The following is a 21,025-nucleotide window of genomic DNA, read 5'->3' on the forward strand; positions in this document are numbered from 1 at the left end:
AAATCTTGCAGCAAGGGAGAAAGGTCCCACTTTTGATAATTTGGTACGTATAATCATGCAGTAGGAAGGAAGGTGAAGGACACTTAAACCTCAAAGTTATGATTTGGCAATGATGGACAAAGGGAAACTACCATTTAAGAGGAAGCCTTTGGAAGGTAATAAGGAAAGTCACCACATGGAAAGCCATCATCTGGTAAGCCATGGTTTGTAAAATCACAACCAAATATGAAATTTTCAATGGTTACTATTAAATGTCATTACTATGGAAATTTTGGATGCTACTCTAGAGATTCGGTGGAAAGGAAATACCATGAATCCAAGCATAGAAATAAGTGTCACACTCATAATGTTATTGATATAGGTGAAACAATGAATGATGGTGTAAAAAAAATCAGGCTATTTTTTATAGATGTTACACTATATGTTGAAATATATGATCCAAATAACTATTTTTTCCATTATGGAGCCTCCATCCATATGTCCTGTAACAGGCACTGATTTGAAAATCTCATCAAAATAAGAATGGTATAAATATATATAAATATATATATATATATATATATATATATATATATATATATTAGATATGAGTATGCACACAAAATTAAAGTATATGGTGATGTATCAATGGCATTACCTAATGGTCATGTTACAATAATCCAATATGTAAGGTATGTTCCAAGTATTAAGAAGAATATAATCTTAGTCTCTATTATAACTGATCACGGCTTGAAGGTTGAATTTGTAAATTCACACTATGTGGTGAAATATATGCAACATCATTTGAACATCATTACAACATGAGTTAGAATTGGAGGTTTGTATAAGCTCAATGTGACAACCAAAATCCATCAAGCATTCACATCCATGACCATGACGATAGAAGATCTTTGGAATCAAAAGTATGACCACATTAATTATCATGATCTATTACTACTTCAAAAGTGAGAAATATTGGTAGAAGGGCTTCTAATACTTAATAATGAATATTCTACATGTGAAGGTTGTGCATCATGAAAGATGCATAGGTAATATTTCCCTACTCATATAGATAAAAGGAAAATGGATATCCTAAAACATGTGCATACACATGTTTGTAGTCCTATGAAAACTAGGTCATTATGCGGATCATATTACTTTTCATCTCTATTGATGGTTGTACGGAATATAAATGGGTTTAATTCATGAGAAGGAATAGTGATATATTTGAATATTTTAAGGAGTTTAAAAATATGGTTAGAAAGAAAACAAGAAGACACATCAATATCCTCCAATCAAATCAAGGGGAGAATATATCTCAAATGAATTCATCAAGTACTGCAAATCCCATGGAATTATACAACAATACATAGTACCATATACTCCATAGTGTCATGGAATCATTGAAACGAAGAATAGAATCCCAGTAGAATGTGCACAAATCATGTAAAAGGTAGAAATATTGCCAATTATTTTTGGGTCGAAGTTGTTAACACTATTGTTTACTTGAAAAATTGAAGTCAAACTAAAATTTTAAATTATAAGACTCCTTTTGAGGCAGTTTATGGATATAAACTAGTAGAAATACATATGAGAATATTTGGTAGAAAATCATTATCTCATGTTATAAAAGAATGTAGGAGGAAACATAATGCAAAAGCTATGAAGTGTATTTTGATAAGTTATTGTTACGATCATAAAGATTATAAGTTCTTTTATCCATGCATACATAAAATCTTTGCTAGAAAATGTGTATTATTTCATGAGCTTGTAGATGAAGGCCATAAGGAGGACAAGTATGATGCATGGCATATTCCTTGTGAGTATGATGATGTCACATTCTAAGTACATGATAAGCGGAAACAAAAAGAGGAGGAATAATCTAGCAAAATGGACACCTATAAAAACCATAGCACACCAAGAGGAAGATATTATTCACCACAAAGAAGGAGGTGAGATGAAAACAACAAAGTACTAAGAAGGTTATCTTGTCAAAATCAACCACCAGTAAGATTTAAATATTATTCCTGAATGACCAAAGTCATGAATATCATATAACTTTTAAATTTCAAGGAAGCTAATGAGCATAAAGAGTGTAGAGATGAAATGAAGGAAGAATATGAGTCTATAATGAAGAATGATGTAACTTGGAAAGTAACATAATCTCCTGAAAATAATGTATACAAATGTTTGTTCAAAACTAAATTTAAACATGAAGGATGTATAGATAAATATCATGGGATGTTAGTTTGAAAAGTCTACTCACATTAAAAGTGAATTGTGTTGGGTTGTGTTATATTCTTTCCACAACTAACCTACGTAGTGAATTGGTGGGTTAGGGGAGGGGCAGAGCCCCCCCTTCGTTGCGCCAATTGTGCAGCCGGGGCAAAAACCCCCCTATCCAGGGGGTTTGAGGGGGGCAACGCCCCGTGATAATCTTTTTTTTGGACCCTATATTAGGTTGGGCGAACCTACCTATGGTTTTCGGTCCATGGTTTTGGACGCAATGGTTTTCGGTCCATGGTTTTGGATGCAATTGTTTTTGGTCCAAGGTATTAGATGCTTCGGCATGTATAAATATGTATTGTAACATTGAAAGGAACATAATGAAAAATCAAGCTGGTAGTCTCAGTTTTGGGATCCAGTGGGAAAATCTCTGTGTATATGTGTTTTATGTGTTATGCTCTTGCATTTTTTATTTTCTGTGTTTTAGAATTAATATGTAGGTAACTTTTGTACGGGGTTAAAACTACATTTGGTATCAGAGCTGTTTTGGCTTCAAGGGGATGCCTTTGTTGCTAAGAGGTTTTGCTCGGGCCTATAGTAGACCTTGTTCAGTGGGAAATCTATGAGATCAATTCTAGTGGTAAAAGAAAATGGCAAGCACTGGAAAGATAGAGATTGATAAATTTAATGATCAGAGTTTTGAGTTGTGGAAACTCAAGATGGAGGATCTATTGGTGGATAAAAATTAGTGGATCGAGGTAGATCCGGGTACTAAACCAACGGGAGTGACAGATCAAGAATGGAAGAAGTTGGATCGGAAGGCAAAGAGCACAATACGATTGTGTGTCTCAGACTCAATATTGCTGAATGTATTAGGGGAAGCTACAGCAAAGGCTTTGTGGGAAAATTTAAGGACTTTGTACCAATCTAAGTCTCTGGTGAATAAATTGTTCCTGCAAAAAAATTTGACCTGAGGATGAAAGATGGAGACTCGGTGACAGAGCATCTGAATGTGTTTAATATTGTGGTAAGTCAGTTATCGTCTGTTGATATCAAAAATTTAGATGAAGATAAGTGCATTAGTTTGTTGTGTTCCCTACTAGATTCATGGGATAGTCTCGTTATTGCAATAGGTAGCAATGCAACTGCCTTGTAGTTTGATGAAATAGTCTCATTCTTGCTAACAGAGGAGATAAGATGGAAAAATATGGAGAGCCAAAATGGTGATGCCTTGTTTGTATGAGGATGGTCCGATAACAGAAACAAAAATAAGTCATCGAGTGGGAGATCTAAATCTAGAGGGAGATCTAAATCTCCAGGAAAACCTGTAAAGGTGGTGTGCTGGAAATGCAGAAAGGAAGGGCACTACAAAAGGGACTGTAAATCTAAAGCTCCTAATAAAGGAAATGGATCTGATGATGCTCCTTCTGCAAAAGAGAAAACCACCTCAGATGAAGGTGGGGATGTGTACTTGGCTTCTTCAAGTACACATGTAGATCATGAGGCATGGTTGATTGACTCAGGTGCATCCTTTCACTTCATTCCCAAAAGAGAGTAGTTCTGCGAGTATGAGAAATATGATGGTGGTGATGTCTTCTTAGGGGATGATAGGAATGCTAGAATCATTGATCATGGAAAAGTAAAGTTGAAGTTGCAAGGTGGAAGGGTTAGAACACTTCCGGGTATTCTACATATTCCTGCATTGGCCAGAAATCTAATTTCTGTAAGCAAGTTAGATGATGCAGGTGTAAAAACAATGTTTGAGAAGGATACCTGCAATATGGTTCAAGGAGCACTGGTATTGATGCAGGGAGTTCGGACTGGAACTCTGTACAAGCTGCAAGGTAGCATTGTTGTTGAAGGGTGCAACAGTTCTATGGTTCCTGAAAGTGGAGCAGAAAATCTAGTGGTCTCTAGAGAGAAGACCATGCTGTGGCATCAAAGGCTTGGATATATTGGAGAGAATGGCCTATGAATACTTCATGGTAAAGGTATGGTAGAAGGTATGTGTAATAGCTCTCTGGATTCTGATTTCTGTGAAAATTGTGTATATGGGAAGCAAAATTGGGTGAGTTTCCCCTCTGGTGGTAAGAAGGAGAAATAGATATTAGAGCTTGTGCAAAGTGATGTGTTTGGACCTATGAAGGTTCCATCACTGGGTAAGTTTGTGTACTATGTATCATTTAAATATGACTTCTCAAGGAATACATGGATATATTCCCTTAAGAAGAAATATGAAGTCTTTGACAGGTTTAAAGAATTTAAGGCTCTGGTGGAAAACCAGATACAGAAGAAGATAAAGGTGCTGAGGACAGATAATAGTGGAGATTTTTGCAGTAAGGAATTTGAAGAATTCTGTAAGAAGTGTGGTATAGCACAGTAGAAGACTACTTCATATACACCTCAGCAAAATGGAGTTGTAGAAAGAATGAACAAGATGTTGATGGAAAGGGTAAGAAGCATGCTCAGTGGTGCCGGGTTAGGACAAGAATTCTGGGCAGAGGCAGTGGAGACAGCATGTTACCTGGTCAACATATCACCTTCATTAGTGTTGGAGGATAAGACTCCACAAGAGGCATGGACTGGTAAGAAACCCTCTCTTTCACATTTGAGGGTATTTGGATGTGGTACATATGTACATGTTCCAAAGGAGAAATGAACCAAGTTGGATAGTAAATCTAAAAAGTGCATCTTTATTGGGTATAAGGATGGTTTAAAGGGTTATAATATTTGGAACCTAGCAACAAGGAATGTTGTGTACAACCGAGATGTGGTGTTCAGAGAGGTGAAAGATGTTATTAAACATGAAGTCCAACCAAAGGAACCTGAGAAGATAGAGTTTGAGCTAAAGGAGGAAGAATCAGACTCTACAACAGAGGAGGAATCAGAAGATGAAGAGCCAAAAACTCTGGGTGTAAGAAGATCAGTTTGAGAAAGAAGGCAACTAGAAAGGTATAGTCCATCTACTTTCTGTTCAAATTTTTCTTTATCTATTAGTGATGATGATCCCAGAACTGTGAAGGAAGTAGTAGATTCAGAGGATGGAAAACTCTGGAAAGAGGCCATGGTTGATGAAATGGCATCTTTGCACAAAAATGAGGCTTGGGATCTCATGGAGTTGTCGGCTGGAAGGAAACCCATTGGCAGCAAATGGGTGTTCAAGAAGAAGACAAATGCAGAAGGAAAGGTGTTGAAATACAAAGCTCGATTGGTAGCAAAAGGTTACTCCCAGGTGCCGAGAATTGATTTTGGTGATATTTTTTCTCCTATTGCCAAGGTAACTTCTATTAGATTACTTTTATCTGTTGTTGCTGCTTTTGATTTTGAGGTAGAATAGATGGATGTGAAGATAACATTTCTTCATGGGGATCTAGAAGAGGAGATCTACATGAAGCAACCTGATGGCTTTGCGGTGAAGGGTAAGAAAGAACTGGTATGCAAGTTAAAGAAGTCTTTGTATGGGTTAAAACAGTCACCAAGGATGTGGTATCAAAAATTTGATACATTTATACGAGGACTTGGCTTCACCAGAAGCAAAGCAGATCACTGTGTGTATTTTAAATTAATTGGTGACCGTGTTATTTATCTAGTCTTGTATGTGGATGATATGTTGCTGGTTGGAAATGAAAAATAAATTATCCAGGATTTGAAAACCCAATTGTCCTGCAAATTCGACATGAAAGATATTGGTGTTGCAAAATATATTTTGGGCATGGAAATTAAAGGAGATCGGAAAAAGAGGAAGCTCTAGTTAAACCAGAGGAAGTATGTCAAGACAATACTACAGAGGTTTGATATGCAGGATAGTAAACCAGTGAAGGTTCCTATTCTTGTAGGTGTAAAGCTATCTGTTGAACAGTGTCCCAAGACACAAGAAGAGGAAGAGGATATGTCTCGTGTTCCATATGCAAGTGTAGTCGGTAGCCTGATGTATGCAATGGTATGTATTAGACTAGAAATTACACATGAAGTGGTAGTATTGAGCAGGTTTATGTCAAAACCGGGGAAGGAAGATTGGACAACAGTGAAGCCGGTTTCTAGGTATTTGCGTGGCACTATTGATTATGGTTTGTGCTACCAAGGAAGACTAGGATTGGACATAGTTTTGGATATCCGTGGCTTTGTTGATGAAAACTGGGCTGGAGATTTGGATCAGAGAAGATCTACAAGTGGGTATGTGTTTAATCTATTTGGAGGAGCAGTTAGTTGGATGAGTAAGAAACAATCTATAGTGGCACTATCAACTACAGAGGTAGAATACATGGCAACCACTCATGCAAGCAAGGAAGAAGTTTGGTTGCAGAGATTGTGTACAAGTATTGGGTTAGTATAGGGAGTTATAAGGATAGACTATGAGAGCCAAAGTACAATTTTCTTGGCAAAGAACCCTGCTTATCATTCAAAGACAAAGCACATTGATGTTCAGTATCACTTTGTGAGGGATATGACAGAAGACAAAAAATGTGTTGCTGGTAAAGGTGGACACTTTGAAGAATACTGCAGATGCATTGACAAAATCTATGAAATCTGAGAAGTTCTCCTGGTGTAGAGAAACAATGGTTATTTCAGGGCTGGAAAAATGGCTAAGCTCTCTTGTGGCCCCTTGTGGAAAGAAAACAACAAGTGGGAGAATGTTGGGTTGTGTTACATTTTTTCCACGACTAACCTACGTAGTGAACCAGGGGGTTAGAGGGGGGTTTGAGGGGGGCGGTAGCCCCCCTCTATGGGGTCCGAGGCAGTGCCCCAAGAAAAAGTTTTTTTGGACCCTATATTAGGTTGGGCAAACCTACCTATGGTTTTCGGTCCATGGTTTTGGACACAATGTTTTCGTTCCATGCTATTGGATGCTTCGGCATGTATAAATATGTATTGTAACATTGAAAGGAACATAATGAAAAATCAAGCTGGTAGTCCTGTTGTTGGGATATAGTAGGAAAATATCTATGTATATGTGTTTTATGTGTTATGATCTCGCATTGTTTATTTTCTGTGTTTTAGAATTTGTATGCAGGTAATTTCTGTACAGGGTTAAAACCTACAAATTGATTATGCAAGAACTTTTCACTTGTAGCTAAGTTTATAAATACAATTAGATTGATGATTTATTTAGCTACAAAACATAAATGGAAACTACATCAAATATATGTTAGGTTTGTCTTCTTGAATTGGGAACTAAAAGAAGAAGTATATATTTTTAAGCAATAACATTTTGTTAAAAAATGTCAAGAACACCTTGTTTAGAAGTTAAAGAAAGCATTATATGGATTGAAGCATGCACCAAGGTCATGGTATGTGAAATTCAACTCTTTCATTCCTTAAAAGCTTTTTATGAAAATCCAAAGTGACCCTAATCTATATATCAAGCCAAATCAAAAGGGCTATTTTATTATAATTTATATGTATGTTGATGATCTTATTATAACAAACAAGGCTTGGAAGTTAATTGATGAAATTACAGGACTGTTGTCACATGAGATTGAAATGAAATACCTTGGTGAATTGAATTATTATCTAGGTATTGAGATATGGAGAGAAGGTGGATAGACATTGGTTACACAAAGTGAGTATACTAGGTAGTTACTCAAAATATTTAAAATGAACCAATGTATGGTGGTATCAATACCATTAGAACAGAATGTCAAACTCCATAGTAATGATGGGATAAGAGAGGTCGATGTTACATTGTATCTTCAACTGGTGGGAAGTCTAAAGTATCTCACTACAATCACACCATATATAGTATATTTAGCTATCACCCTAAGTCATTTCATGGCCAAACCAATTGAATGCCATTAGAAAGAAGTGAATCGAGTTCTTCGGTACTTTAAATGAATAATTAACTTTGGTATTAAATATACTTATGATTTTGATGTTGAGTTGTTATGTTATTCTGATTCATATTCGTTCAGAAATATTAATGACAAAAAATCAAATTCGAGATATGCATCTAGCCTTGAATATAGGATTATGGAAAGAAGTAATAAGAAACAACCAATTGTTTCTTCATCATCAACTAAATTTAAGTGCAAATATTTGTGCAATGTTACCCATGTAGCATTTTGTTAAGGAAATTTCTTGAAGATGTGGGAAAAGTATACAAATTATCGACGATTATCAAGTGTGGTAATCAAAGAACCATCAAAGTAGCCAACAATCCTATGTACCACATAAGATTAAAACATATTGTGACACATTATCATTTTGTTAGGAAAGATTCATTCTAGGTAAATTAATTAGTCTATTGTAATACCAATGAATATTTGTGCAATGTTACCAATGTAGCATTTTGTTAAGGAAATTTCTTGAAGATGTGAGAAAAGTATAAAAATTATCGACGATTATCAAGTGTGATAATCAAAGCACCATCAAAGTAGCCAACAATCATATGTACAACGCAAGATTAAAACATATCGTGACACATTATCAGTTTTTTAGGAAAGATTCATTCTAGGTAAATTGATTAGTCTATCGTAATACCAATGAAAATTTGTGTGACATCTTGAAAAATCCTTTTGGAAAGGAAAAAAATGAAGTATGTAGGAATCAACAGGTGTGGTAGAAAATACATTTCTCCATTAAGGGGGAGATTTGGAATAATGGACAAATTTAAAAGATTCTCCTAAATATAGATATTGTTATGTTGTTTAAACTATTTTCCTTTGTTAGTATTCATTTCTTGTTAGTTCTTATATTCTACGAATTTGTTCAACAATAATCTAATCATGTATATGTAAGAGTTTTCTAGCCTAGTGAATGCAACAGAGTGTTGAGTGGTGTATTTTACTGAGTGAGGGATTGCCTCACCAGTGTGCTGCAACGCTTCTAATATTTTGTATTTCATTTTTTATGTGTGTTCAACTATACATATATTGGGTAAGACACTCGGGTGCAAACAACATGCATTATTTAAATGATTGAATAGAAGCAATTCAGTATACAATATTTTAAATATATTATATATATCGTAATTCACATAGCTATTTAGTTAGGGAGTCGAGTGTATTTTGACTTGCAGATCACAATTTTTTTATGAAGGATGCAACAGATGAAGTAACTCTTAAGTAGTCAATGATGAGAGAACTTTGGAGTCTCAGCGATCAAAGTTCCTCTCTTGATCTACTTTAGTTTCCTACATTATGTTGATCGTTGTTCGCTGGTATTATTTTTCATGTCCAATAACATCAACATAATTTAGGGTTAGAGGTATCATTGAAGCTAACCATTAATTTCACTTGAGAAACAATAATACTATGTGTTTGTTGGATTACAATTGCAGCATTTTATGTTTTATATACCTCTTGAACTTCCAAAATGAGCCAAATATCCTAAATGATTTGTCATTGTATTCACTAGAAGTCAAGTAATTAGGCCTTATGTTTATTGATTTAAGTTATTGTACTTAATGTTTATGTTGACACTATTTCATAGTGATTAAATTTTCCTACTAAGAATATTGAAATTTATATTGGAAATTACTAGTATTATGAAAATTTTAGTTTATTATTAAATGATTACAAACTCTTAGAAATATAAAGTATGATTTTTTTTTTTAAAACATAATCTTATCAAATATTTTTAAATAAAATAAAAATAGAAATATATTATATAATATTTATGTCAAGAAAAAGTATTCAAATTATTTTAATGGTTTTTAAAGTCATAATCATACAAAAGAAAATTCAAATTTGAGAGTGTGAGGAAAATATAACTAGCATTTGCACCAGATGCCGCAAAGAAAACGTCGTAAGGTGGTAGAAAAGGAACTAGTAGCTTGAATTGTCTTGTAAAATCGTTGAAATCTTTGCACAATATTATAATGTTTCAAAATGATATATATGCAATATCCAATATCATTCAATCAACATTTATTACCAAGACAAAGAAAAATATAAATACATGGATGAATCTATTGAACAATATCAAAGGTTGTCAAAAGCAAGAAGCTACAAAAGTACAATAGCCACCGATTGCAAATGAATTCAAGATAGAAGCAACAATTCTGAATTAGATGAGAACATTCAAGGAAAATTTAATACTGGCATCCACATGTTGAAAGTTATATATTATTACTACATAAGGATGAGAGATAGAGTAAGATATAAGAGATCCGAGGGTTTAAATTCCCTGAAAATTCTTTTTATTTTCCACAAATCAATGGAATAATAAGTCATTCATAGGTGGAACAATCAAAAGGAAAAAGAAGTCAATAGCTACACAAATGAAAAACCATTTACAATATCAACTCAAGATAGATTAATGAACCTATTTACACCAATCTAGACATAAATGAAATAGCTCTCGTTTGTGTAGTTTGATTTTGAGTTTTGGGTAGGTGAAGCGCAAAACTCAAATGACACTCACTACTACTTAAGCACCCATGTTCTCATAGTTTATGGTTTCTTAACACAGGGAACTCTCTAATCACCTAACCCAATAGCGAAGGTGAATAGTAACCTGCCTATAGGGGGAGGATGAATTTTCAATAATGAACTCACACATCATGATGACTTTAAGTTCAAAAGCAATGGTTTTTTCTACCAAATACAATTACCCACAAATAACTTTAGCACTTGATGGATAATTTTCCATATGAAGTTGCTTGGAACTCAAATGACACTCACATCTTCTTAAGCACCCATGTTCTCACAGTTTATGGGTGTTTAACACATGGAACTCTCTAACCACCTAACCCAATAGCGAAGGTGAATAGTAATTTTCCCATAGGTGGAGGATGATTTTTCAATAATGAAATCACACATCACAATGTGTTTAAGTTTGAAAGCAATGGCATTTTTCTACCAAATACAACTACCCACAAATAACTTCAACACTTGAGGGATAATTCTCCATATGAAGTTGTCATGAAACGAGTTGAAGAAGGATTGTTTGTGCTTTGGGAATCGACTGATGTGCAATGATTATGTTGTTAAAATTCAAATCAACCTAAACAAGGAGATAGAAGAATTGATTGCAAACATACAACTCAACTTTCTCTTAAAATTGAATTTATTCACATATGTGCAGTGAAAATCTTATACAACACATTTTGTCTTATGCTTTCAAGGTTTATTTCGGGTCATATGTCACACAAGATAACTATTTTTTATACATGGGCTCCACCAATGGTGTAAATAAATCATTTTGTGAATTATTAGAGATTTCTAATGCATTCACTAGCACTCTCGAACTAAAAGATATAACTGCACCAAAATAATCTCCAGATGGAAAATTCCCTGATGCGGATCTTTCAGAGTGTCTGTTAGCACTCAAAATGAGATATAACTACACCAAAATTATCTGCACGGTACAACAAAGATGGTAGGAAATATAAGGTGCAATGCATTTTAACATATGCCACATAACTATATTTAATAACTATTCGTTTTGTGTCTCTTTAGCTAAACCACCAACCTTGATAATGTTTTTCCTTATCATAACAAAACAAGATGTGTAATTTCTATGTTATTTGCTTCTTCCAAGAAAGTGGGAACAAAAAAATGAAAGCTACAAATGTCATATTTATTCATTTAATCTAAATCTAGAGAATTGGAGCTTAAACAGAAACTTTATAGCAATTTCTGCACTATAATAACAAATTTTCAGTAGTGATTTTGTTTGAAATTTTCTTATGTGCCCGCAATTGTTACAAATTCCAAAAAACCAAGTCTGTCTGCAACTTACTTGGATGATCTATAGCCAAAAAGACAATCCACTTATAATAAATAGGTCTAAAAAAAAAAAATATCATCAAAATGATTTGAAAATACTCTTTGATGTATAAAGTCTATGCGACTCTCCCCATAACATGTTATTTTTCCATTCTCATTTTCTCTGAGTATATAGAAAATTCATGTGGATTGCCATGCCTATGGAAACCAAGAAAGTACGCTGCATTTTGTACCTTTTCTCCTTTACAAAATCGTGCACTAACAAAAGAGAGAATCTAGTATGTCATAGGAAATTTTCTAAATCTCTGAACTGACTGTTACAATTGAACCAACTTACATCGATCTCACACTTAACCAAAAGGAGGATGCCAAAGCAACATCTTTTACATCTATTGGATCACATGAATGAGATAAATGGGATAGAAAACTAATTTACAAATTAGGCAGTCATTGTGAATAAAAATATTAATTTTTCCTTTGATTAATTGAATAACTTAGTTTTTTTAATAAACCAATTAATTAATCAATTTCTTTTTTCATTTAAATATCATATAATAGTATGTGGTGCTGAAAAATACAAAATGCAATACTCATGCAATTGATTGGGTCGCACCTACTCCATCATTAATTTTTAAGATTTATCATAATGCTATCGCATAACTTATATAACTTACATTCAGCACAATTGCATATATTGCCATAAACATTTCATGATGAGATATTGACATTTGGATATAGATTATTATTTATATTTTATTAAATCTTCGGTAACACTTAATATAAATAGTTATATAAATATTAAAAAATAAATAAAAAATCATGTATAATATCATTTTTAAAATTGATAAAAATATATAATAGTCTTTTAAGTTAATAAATGAAATAATAATACTTGTAATTAACATTGAAATGATATGAATTTATATTATATATAAGATTGTTTAAATATTATTTTAGTTAATATTACAATGACAAAAAATTAAATTATAAGTTTGTATTTAAAATATTATATTAAATAATGATTTTTTAAAATTTATTTCACTTATTCTTTTTTCAATAAATATTTTATTTTTTAACATTAATTTATTCGTTAATTTTGTTGTAAAATTTATTATATCTTCTTAAAATTATGACTAAGAAGCATTTTATATGTAATCTTACCATTTTATAATTTATCAATATTTCGCATGACACAAAAAGCGCACTCTTTAATATATCCATTTTCATTTTTTTCACTAACACCAATATTTTGCACAATAAAATAAAGCATTATCATTATTGTTTTTTACTTTAGTTTAGCTATATTTTAACTAAGGATAAGGTAATAACTACTACCCTTTTCTGGACCTTCCTTTGTAACTGAAAAGACCATCTATGTTTTATGTTCCTTAGGGAGAGGCCTTTGTCCTCTATTCGTAGATTTTCTCCTAATATTCCCTCTCCACGGTTGGTTGATTCATTGAGGGTTCTATTTACACTGTACAGTTGATGTATAAGTTTTGTTGTCCTATAGGCCAACTTGAGCCTGTTACGTGTCCAAATTGGAACTATTACATATTTGTGTTACACGTGTCACTGTCGTGAAACGCGGTTCATTTTACCATGCAATATGTAGATCACTTGCCACCAGGGTACCTGCTAAAGAAAGCCTTTTTAATCCACCATTTGAGGAATATGCCTACCATTTCCATTTTGTTTTCATAAAGGACCGTAAGGTATTTTCACTTTCATTTTATGATAAGATTGAGAAATGCCTATGTTAAAGGTTTTTCTGCTCGTGGATAAAGCTTACTCTTTGTCGATCTTTGTCATCCTATATTTTTATGGTATAAAAAATATATCCTTTCATTAAATGAATAGGTGCAAAGAATGGTTTGATATATAATCAATTTTTAGAGTGTTTAAATTACTATAACCAATGATAAGTATTTGATCCTGGTTCAAATCCCTCTGATTTTACTAGAAAATCATCTTTGAGATCTGTTGTGGTTTAGTTACAGTCCAAACAAAGGTATTGTTACACCATTCAACTAATTTGAATTCAGTTTCACAATATTTGTTTCTCCAAACTTTTTTAAAATCAAGTGAATCAATCGAGGTCCATCCATCATAATTGGAATATTTGTGTGATGAAATAGGTGGTTAATCATTCCCAAACTCTTCATCGGTTGGATTAATCATGATATTTCATCCACCATCATTACTCTCTCTTGAAGTTGATGGTTGATCACTGCATACGACATAATCCAACTACAGTTCTTCTAACCTCTTTTTTAGCGGAAATGAACACGCCATTGAAATTGATATCTTGGCATTAAAATCATCCTTTGGAAATCCTCTCAGAAACCGTAAGAGATTCTCAAAGGGAAATTCTAATAGATCATCCTGAAATAATATTAGCCGCACTAGGCCCACTCCAAAAACTACACTCATCCCCTCATAGAGAAAAACTTCTGAATGCGTACAACTAATTGCAATGACAAGTCTGCAGAGAAAGTAGTCATGAACCAGCTGCTTGCATACATCACTAGTGTGATCATCTATTGCTCAAAATGCTTAGAAGAGAAGTGAAACCGAAAACCAAACTAACTAATGAATATACGCTCACAACGAGACTAATATACACTTCCTAATAGAAATGAGTGGAACAAATCCAAATACCATAGAACAGTGAATTAAAACGCAAGGGGAGAAAATCATACAATAATGGAAAAAAGAGGAATTACAAGAAGTATGAGAACTATTTGTATGAATTGAAACAAAAAGTTTGGAAACTATGAATATTCTTGTAATAATATGAATCAATCAAACAGAGAAATGCTTATATCAGTTTCAGTGACCACTGAGCGGATGACATTTCCATCTTGTAATTGCTTCAAGGAAAGTGTACTATGCACAACTTTAAGTCTCACTTGAAGTTGCAGAAGACCATGACCCTAGAGTTAGTGGACGGTAAGAAGGAGGGTGAGACACAACCGCCGGAAATAAATGATCTCTATCACTTGCCCCATGATGAGAGCATTCATTAATAACGCTTGCCCAAGGAAATGAAGGATTAGGGATAGATATGAATGTCTTCTGGGTCATTATAACTATTTATGGGTTATTTTAACCATTTATGATGATCGGATGGAGAAAATACTTTTAATCATCTAACACATCAAATCAATGGTCTAAGACAATACACAATGGCACAAAAGGGAGTTCAATTCAAAGGGAAACACCTTACGGTGTAATTATTAAAAATGTATTAAATAGTTTTAGAAAATCGTACAAATATTAAATTTATAGTTAATTATAAAATTTGAATATCATAAAAATTATAAATATAATTATGAAAGAAATAATTGCAATTTTAAAAGTTAAATATAAATAATTATATACTTATTAATTAATTGTATATAAAGTAGTTGAGAATAAGTTGTTATTCTTCTCATTCAAACTTAAACTTTACTTTATCATGTTCTTGTTTTTAATTAGATCAATTTACTTATCAATAATTATTAGGTGTATAGGAGAGATTTCACATTAACATAATATTATTAGTAGTATGACACATTAAATATTGAAATTTATTTTCAAATTTGTTATACTTATTAATACCCAAAAGTACATTCTTCCAAATTTTCACTTAATTAATAATACTAAGAAAACCATCACATAAAAATATGCTAATAACCCAAATATATATTAAGAAAAGAAAACAAAAAACCATTTGATGTACACCATAAAATTATATACAAATAAGATAATAATGACCCACTTAGATTGCATCTTAATTTATATAAACAGATGAAAAAACTACTTATACGTTTAAACCCACTAATATAAAAAGATACATTCTTGGCATTTGCATCATAATAATTATAAAAAGTGAGAAAATTGTTGAAGATTTTAATCCAAATATGTTATGATCACGAATTTTGTTTTGTCGATAAAAAAAAATTCTTTAGATTTTCCTGAAGTGGAAGATTACAAAAAAAAATGTCTAATTTATTTTATTATGTCTAATTTTCAATAAATATTTTATTTTTTAACATTAATTTATTCGTTAATTTTGTTGTAAAATTTATTATATTTTCTTAAAATTATGACCAAGAAGGATTTTATATGTAATCTTACCATTTTATAATTTATCAATATTTCGCATGACACAAAAGAGCACTCTTTAATATATAAATTTTCATTTTTTTCACTAACACCAATATTTTTCACAATAAAAGAGAGCATTATCATTATTGTTTTTTACTTTAGTTTAGCTATATTTTAACTAAGGAGAAGGTAATAGCTATTACCCTTTTCTGGACCTTCCTTTGTAACTGAAAAGACCATCTATGTTTTATGTTCCTTAGGGAGAGGCCTTTGTCCTCTATTCGTAGATTTTCTCCTAATATTCCCTCTCCACGGTTGGTTGATTCATTGAGGGTTCTATTTACACTGTACAGTTGATGTATAAGTTTTTTTGTCCTATAGGCTAGCTTGAGCCTGTTACCTGTCCAAATTGGCACGGTTACATATTTGTGTTACACGTGTCACTGTTGTGAAACGCGGTTCATTTTACCATGCAATATGTAGATCACTTGCCACCAGGGTACCTGCTAAAGAAAGCCTTTTTAATCCACCATTTGAGGAAGATGCCTACCATTGCCATTTTGTTTCCATAAAGGACCGTAAGGTATTTTCACTTTCATTTTATGATAAGATTGAGAAATGCCTATGTTAAAGGTTTTTCTACTCATGGATAAAGCTTACTCTTTGTCGATCTTTGTCATCCTATATTTTTATGGTATAAAAAATATATCCTTTCATTAAATGAATAGGTGAAAAGAATGGTTTGATATATAATCAATTTGTAGAGTGGTTAAATTACTATAACCAATGATAAGTATTTGATCCAGGTTCAAATAAATCTGATTTTACTAGAAATTCATCTTTGAGAGCTGTTGTGGTTCAATTAGAGTCCAAACAAAGGTATTGTTACACCATTCAACTAATTTGAATTCAGTTTCACAATATTTGTTTCTCCAAACTTTTTTTAAATCAAGTGAATCAATCAAGGTCCATCCATCATAATTGGAATAGTTGTGTGATGAAATAGGTGGTTAATCATTCCCAAACTCTTCATCGGTTGGATTAATCACGATATTTCATCCACCATCATTACTCTCTCTTGAAGCTGATGGTTGATCATTGCGTACAACATAATCCAACTACAATTCTTCTAACCTCTTTTTTTTTTGAGGAAATGAACATGCCATTGAAATCGATGTGTTGGCATTCAAATCATCCTTTGGAAACCCTCTCAAAAACCATAAGAGATTCTCAAAGGGAAATTCTAATAGATCATCCTGAAATAATTTTAGCCACACTAGGCCCACTCCAAAAACTACACTCATCCCCTCGTAGAGAAAAACATCTGAATGCGTACAACTAATGGCAATGACAAGTGTGCAGAGAAAGTAGTCATGAACCAGCTGCTTGCATACATCACTAGTGTGATCATCTGTTGCTCAAAATGCTTAGAAGAGAAGTGAAACCGAGAACCAAACTAACTAATGAATATACGCTCACAATGAGACTAATATACACTTCGTAATAGAAATGAGTGGAACAAATCAAAAACCATAGAACGGTGATATATATATATATATATATATATATATATATATATATATATATATATATATATATATATATATATAGATAGATATAGATTTGTAAAATATTTTTATATTCATTTATTTAAATCTATTTTTAAGGTCATACTTAAGTTAGACACCAAATTAGTGTATGAGACTTTTTTGTTTGTGGGAGAACTATTAAGTCTACAAATACATACATACTTTGCGCTCTAACTTCTTAAGAAAAAGCACAGCATTAAACCCACAAAGAATATATAATTAAAAACACACATAACCCCTATATCATATTATTCAACATTAATTTATGCACAAAATAAAAGTGGCCGACCCATATTAAATATGAAAACCTTCGAGTTCACCTCTATATATAATAATAATAATAAGGGGTGAAAAGAAATGCATTACATTTATTCCATCCTCCTGGATATAAATATACACTTTTGGAAGGAACGAGGAAAAGCGAATTTGCTCGGGTATTAGACTCTGTAACATATAGTTCTGAGATTCAGGAAAGCAAACAGAACTACTTGGCCATCATAGTTTAAAACCATGCAACGTTTCGCCTTTACGAAAGAGATTGGGAAGGGAGCTTATGGAACTGTCTGGAAGGCATTTGATCCAGAGACTAAAAAAGATGTGGCCATCAAGATAATAAAAGAGAACCATGTGGATATGACAGAGGTTAAATGCTTGCAGGAGTTGGTGCATCCAAACATAATTACCATGTACAAATACATCCGAGAGAACAATACATTGTGTTTGGTACTTGAGTGGATGGAAAGCGACCTATCACACATTATCAAAAACAGAGGCAGACCATTCTCAGAGGATGAAGTGCGCAATATTTCCTTCCAGCTTTTCAAAGCGCTTACACGCATGCACAAAGAAGGGTACTGTCACCGGGATCTGAAGCCAGAGAATTTGTTAATGAGTGGAGATGTTATTAAAATTGCAGATTTTGGGTTGGCTATAAACATACCAGAGGAAGCCGGGAGGCCACTTGATTCTTATGTTGTGACGCGTCCATATCGAGCGCCGGAACTCCTGCTTGGATCCACAGATTATGACTTCGCAATTGATATCTGGGCGGTGGGTGCAATCATGGTGCAACTTTTCACTGGCTACCCCTTCTTCAATGGCTGTAACGCGGTCACTCAGCTTTTTACGATCTGCTCTGTGATTGGATCTCCTAATAACCACACTTGGCCTCAAGGATTAGAACTTGCTTCCTACTTCAATTACAGATTCCCAAAAAGGTTTATGGGCGTAGATTCTACTAAACGTTTTTCCAATATCTTGGGAAGGGTAAGTGGGGAGGCCATTGACCTAATCAAGCATTTGTTGTGTTGGGATCCCAAGAAGAGACCCAAAGCTATAGAAGCATTGCTGCACCCTTTCTTCTTTCCTTGTTACAACATTAACAGATCAATTCCCCCACCTCCACTACCCAAAAATCTCTTGTTGTCTCGGTATCCCGCTTCCATCACATATCATTCTAGTGGACCCTGTCAATACAGTGCAATGCAAAAGTCTGGCAATAATATTGTGGGTGGCTTCTCGGATTTAAAAAGAAGCATTGATTCTGTAAATTATAATTGTTTTTCTGTTCGTAAACAAGATACTTTTGTGCGGCAATGTCATCTCGACAAACCATCTCCAGGAAAGGGCACGTCGCAGATTAAACGAATGGTTGGAGCAGTAGAAAAGCAACCAATGACATTTGATTATGACAAGCAAGAAGATGGGAACAACAGACCCACTACATCAACGGTGACAATGGGCGATTTTATGTTTGTTTCTGAATATTCAGTTCGGAAACGTAATGGTTATCTAAGGTCATGTCAAATTCCTGTATCTCTTCCATTTGAAAATCTCCCATTATCCTACCCTTTTCCAGGAATGGGGCCGAAGCTATTAAATCCGATCGTACACCCACGAGTGCCAGATGACACGATAAATAATCGAAAGGGATTTGGTGATTAGAGAGTACTCAGTGACGTCCTTGATATAAAAACGAAAATAAAATAGCAGGATCAACGTTTGGAAGACGACTTCAGCTCTGCGGCTAGGGTTTATAATATATGGTTTTCACAAATTGTTAGGATATTGTCAGTGATATTTTGCATATTATTTTGATTTTCATATTTGTGTTGCAAGTTCTTGTCCATTAGATGTAGGTAGTTTTTCAGATTTAACAACTTTATTTCCCACATATTTTTTTATTATAAGCTTTCTGAAAAAATATAACATAGTGTTCTAGCTGGTCGTCGATTGCTGGCAAAGCTCGTCCTTGAAACAGGAAAAGTTTTGGGATTTGGAATGTTGTCCTTGGGTCGAGGTGTTTGGACCTTGTACCAATTTGGAGGTTAGTTCATTCATAGAAGAGATATTTGGTGTTACAATGTGTTAATTATTTCCATTTTGTTCTTAGGTACTTCAAAACAGAGGTGTTGAAATGTACATATTACTCGGGTCGAGGTGTTTGGACCTTGTACCAATTTGGAGGTTAGTTCATTCATAGAAGAGATATTTGGTGTTACAATGTGTTAATTATTTCCATTTTGTTCTTAGGTACTTCAAAACAGAGGTGTTGAAATGTACATATTACTCATAAGTGCACGTAAGTTAATATATGTATTATTAGATTTTTATAAAAATTTCATAAAATAGATGAGGAAGAAAAATAGGCAAACTTAATGAAAAATAAAAAGATCTGACTCAAGCTGAAACTGAAAAACAAGAAAAATATAAGCTAAACAAATCTGATTTTGTAATATTTTGTTATTTTTCATTATGCATCCTTATTTACCCATCTCAATGGATATGGGGTTGGATGATCACAAACTTCCAATCCCAATTTCTTGAACATCTCTACTAGAATGATATTTTCATGTAATCTTGAGTTATAAAAATCATAATTCTTCATATTCTTAAAATATATGTTTATATGGAAGAGTTTGGTCATTTATTTCTCCTCTTGTTTCTTAAGGTTAGTACAAGTGTTATGATAGTGGGTTTATTTTTTCATAAAATGAGCCTCACTACCCACTATTGCACCCACTAAACTATTAATACACTAATCACATATCACAAATCAAAGGGCTATGACCAAATTCCATGTCATGGCAACTAACTGCAGTTGGATGATCCACATTTCCTTCCTATTTTGCAATTACTTATAGTGAAAGAGATTTGATGGCTAGAATATAATATATGTGCAAAGGGATGATAGGATTTGTAGTTTTGGTGGAATTTTGGCCAAGATTCCCTCATTTGACGAATGAATAGATAATTCTAGTATGTCACGATCTCATTGATGAATCACCTGAGAGTCGATATGTAGCTTATCACTACAACATCAAAATTTGACCTGCTGAGTAGCTTGAAGAAATGAGACACACAATAGAATCAACGAGTTGAAGAAATGAGACACACATTTAGTAGCCATGCCCTCATAACATAGAAAAATAAAACTCATGATAAAAAGATGCAGTCACAAAACACACTTAC

General features: G+C 33.3%; 1 protein-coding gene across 1 annotated transcript; it reads left to right on the plus strand.

Moving 5' to 3' along the window:
• The first annotated feature begins 18,064 nt into the window (after positions 1–18,064).
• Positions 18,065–19,498, plus strand: LOC149138772 (cyclin-dependent kinase F-4-like). The gene has a single exon (XM_089450487.1). It carries the CDS (start codon positions 18,065–18,067, stop codon positions 19,496–19,498), a length of 1,434 nt encoding a protein of 477 aa, XP_089306613.1.
• The last annotated feature ends 1,527 nt before the right edge of the window (positions 19,499–21,025 follow it).

This window comes from Pinus tabuliformis, chromosome X (assembly GCF_031772625.1).
Source record: "Pinus tabuliformis cultivar Carrire ecotype Pingquan chromosome X, CPIR1, whole genome shotgun sequence".
Lineage (NCBI taxonomy): Eukaryota > Viridiplantae > Streptophyta > Pinopsida > Pinales > Pinaceae > Pinus > Pinus tabuliformis.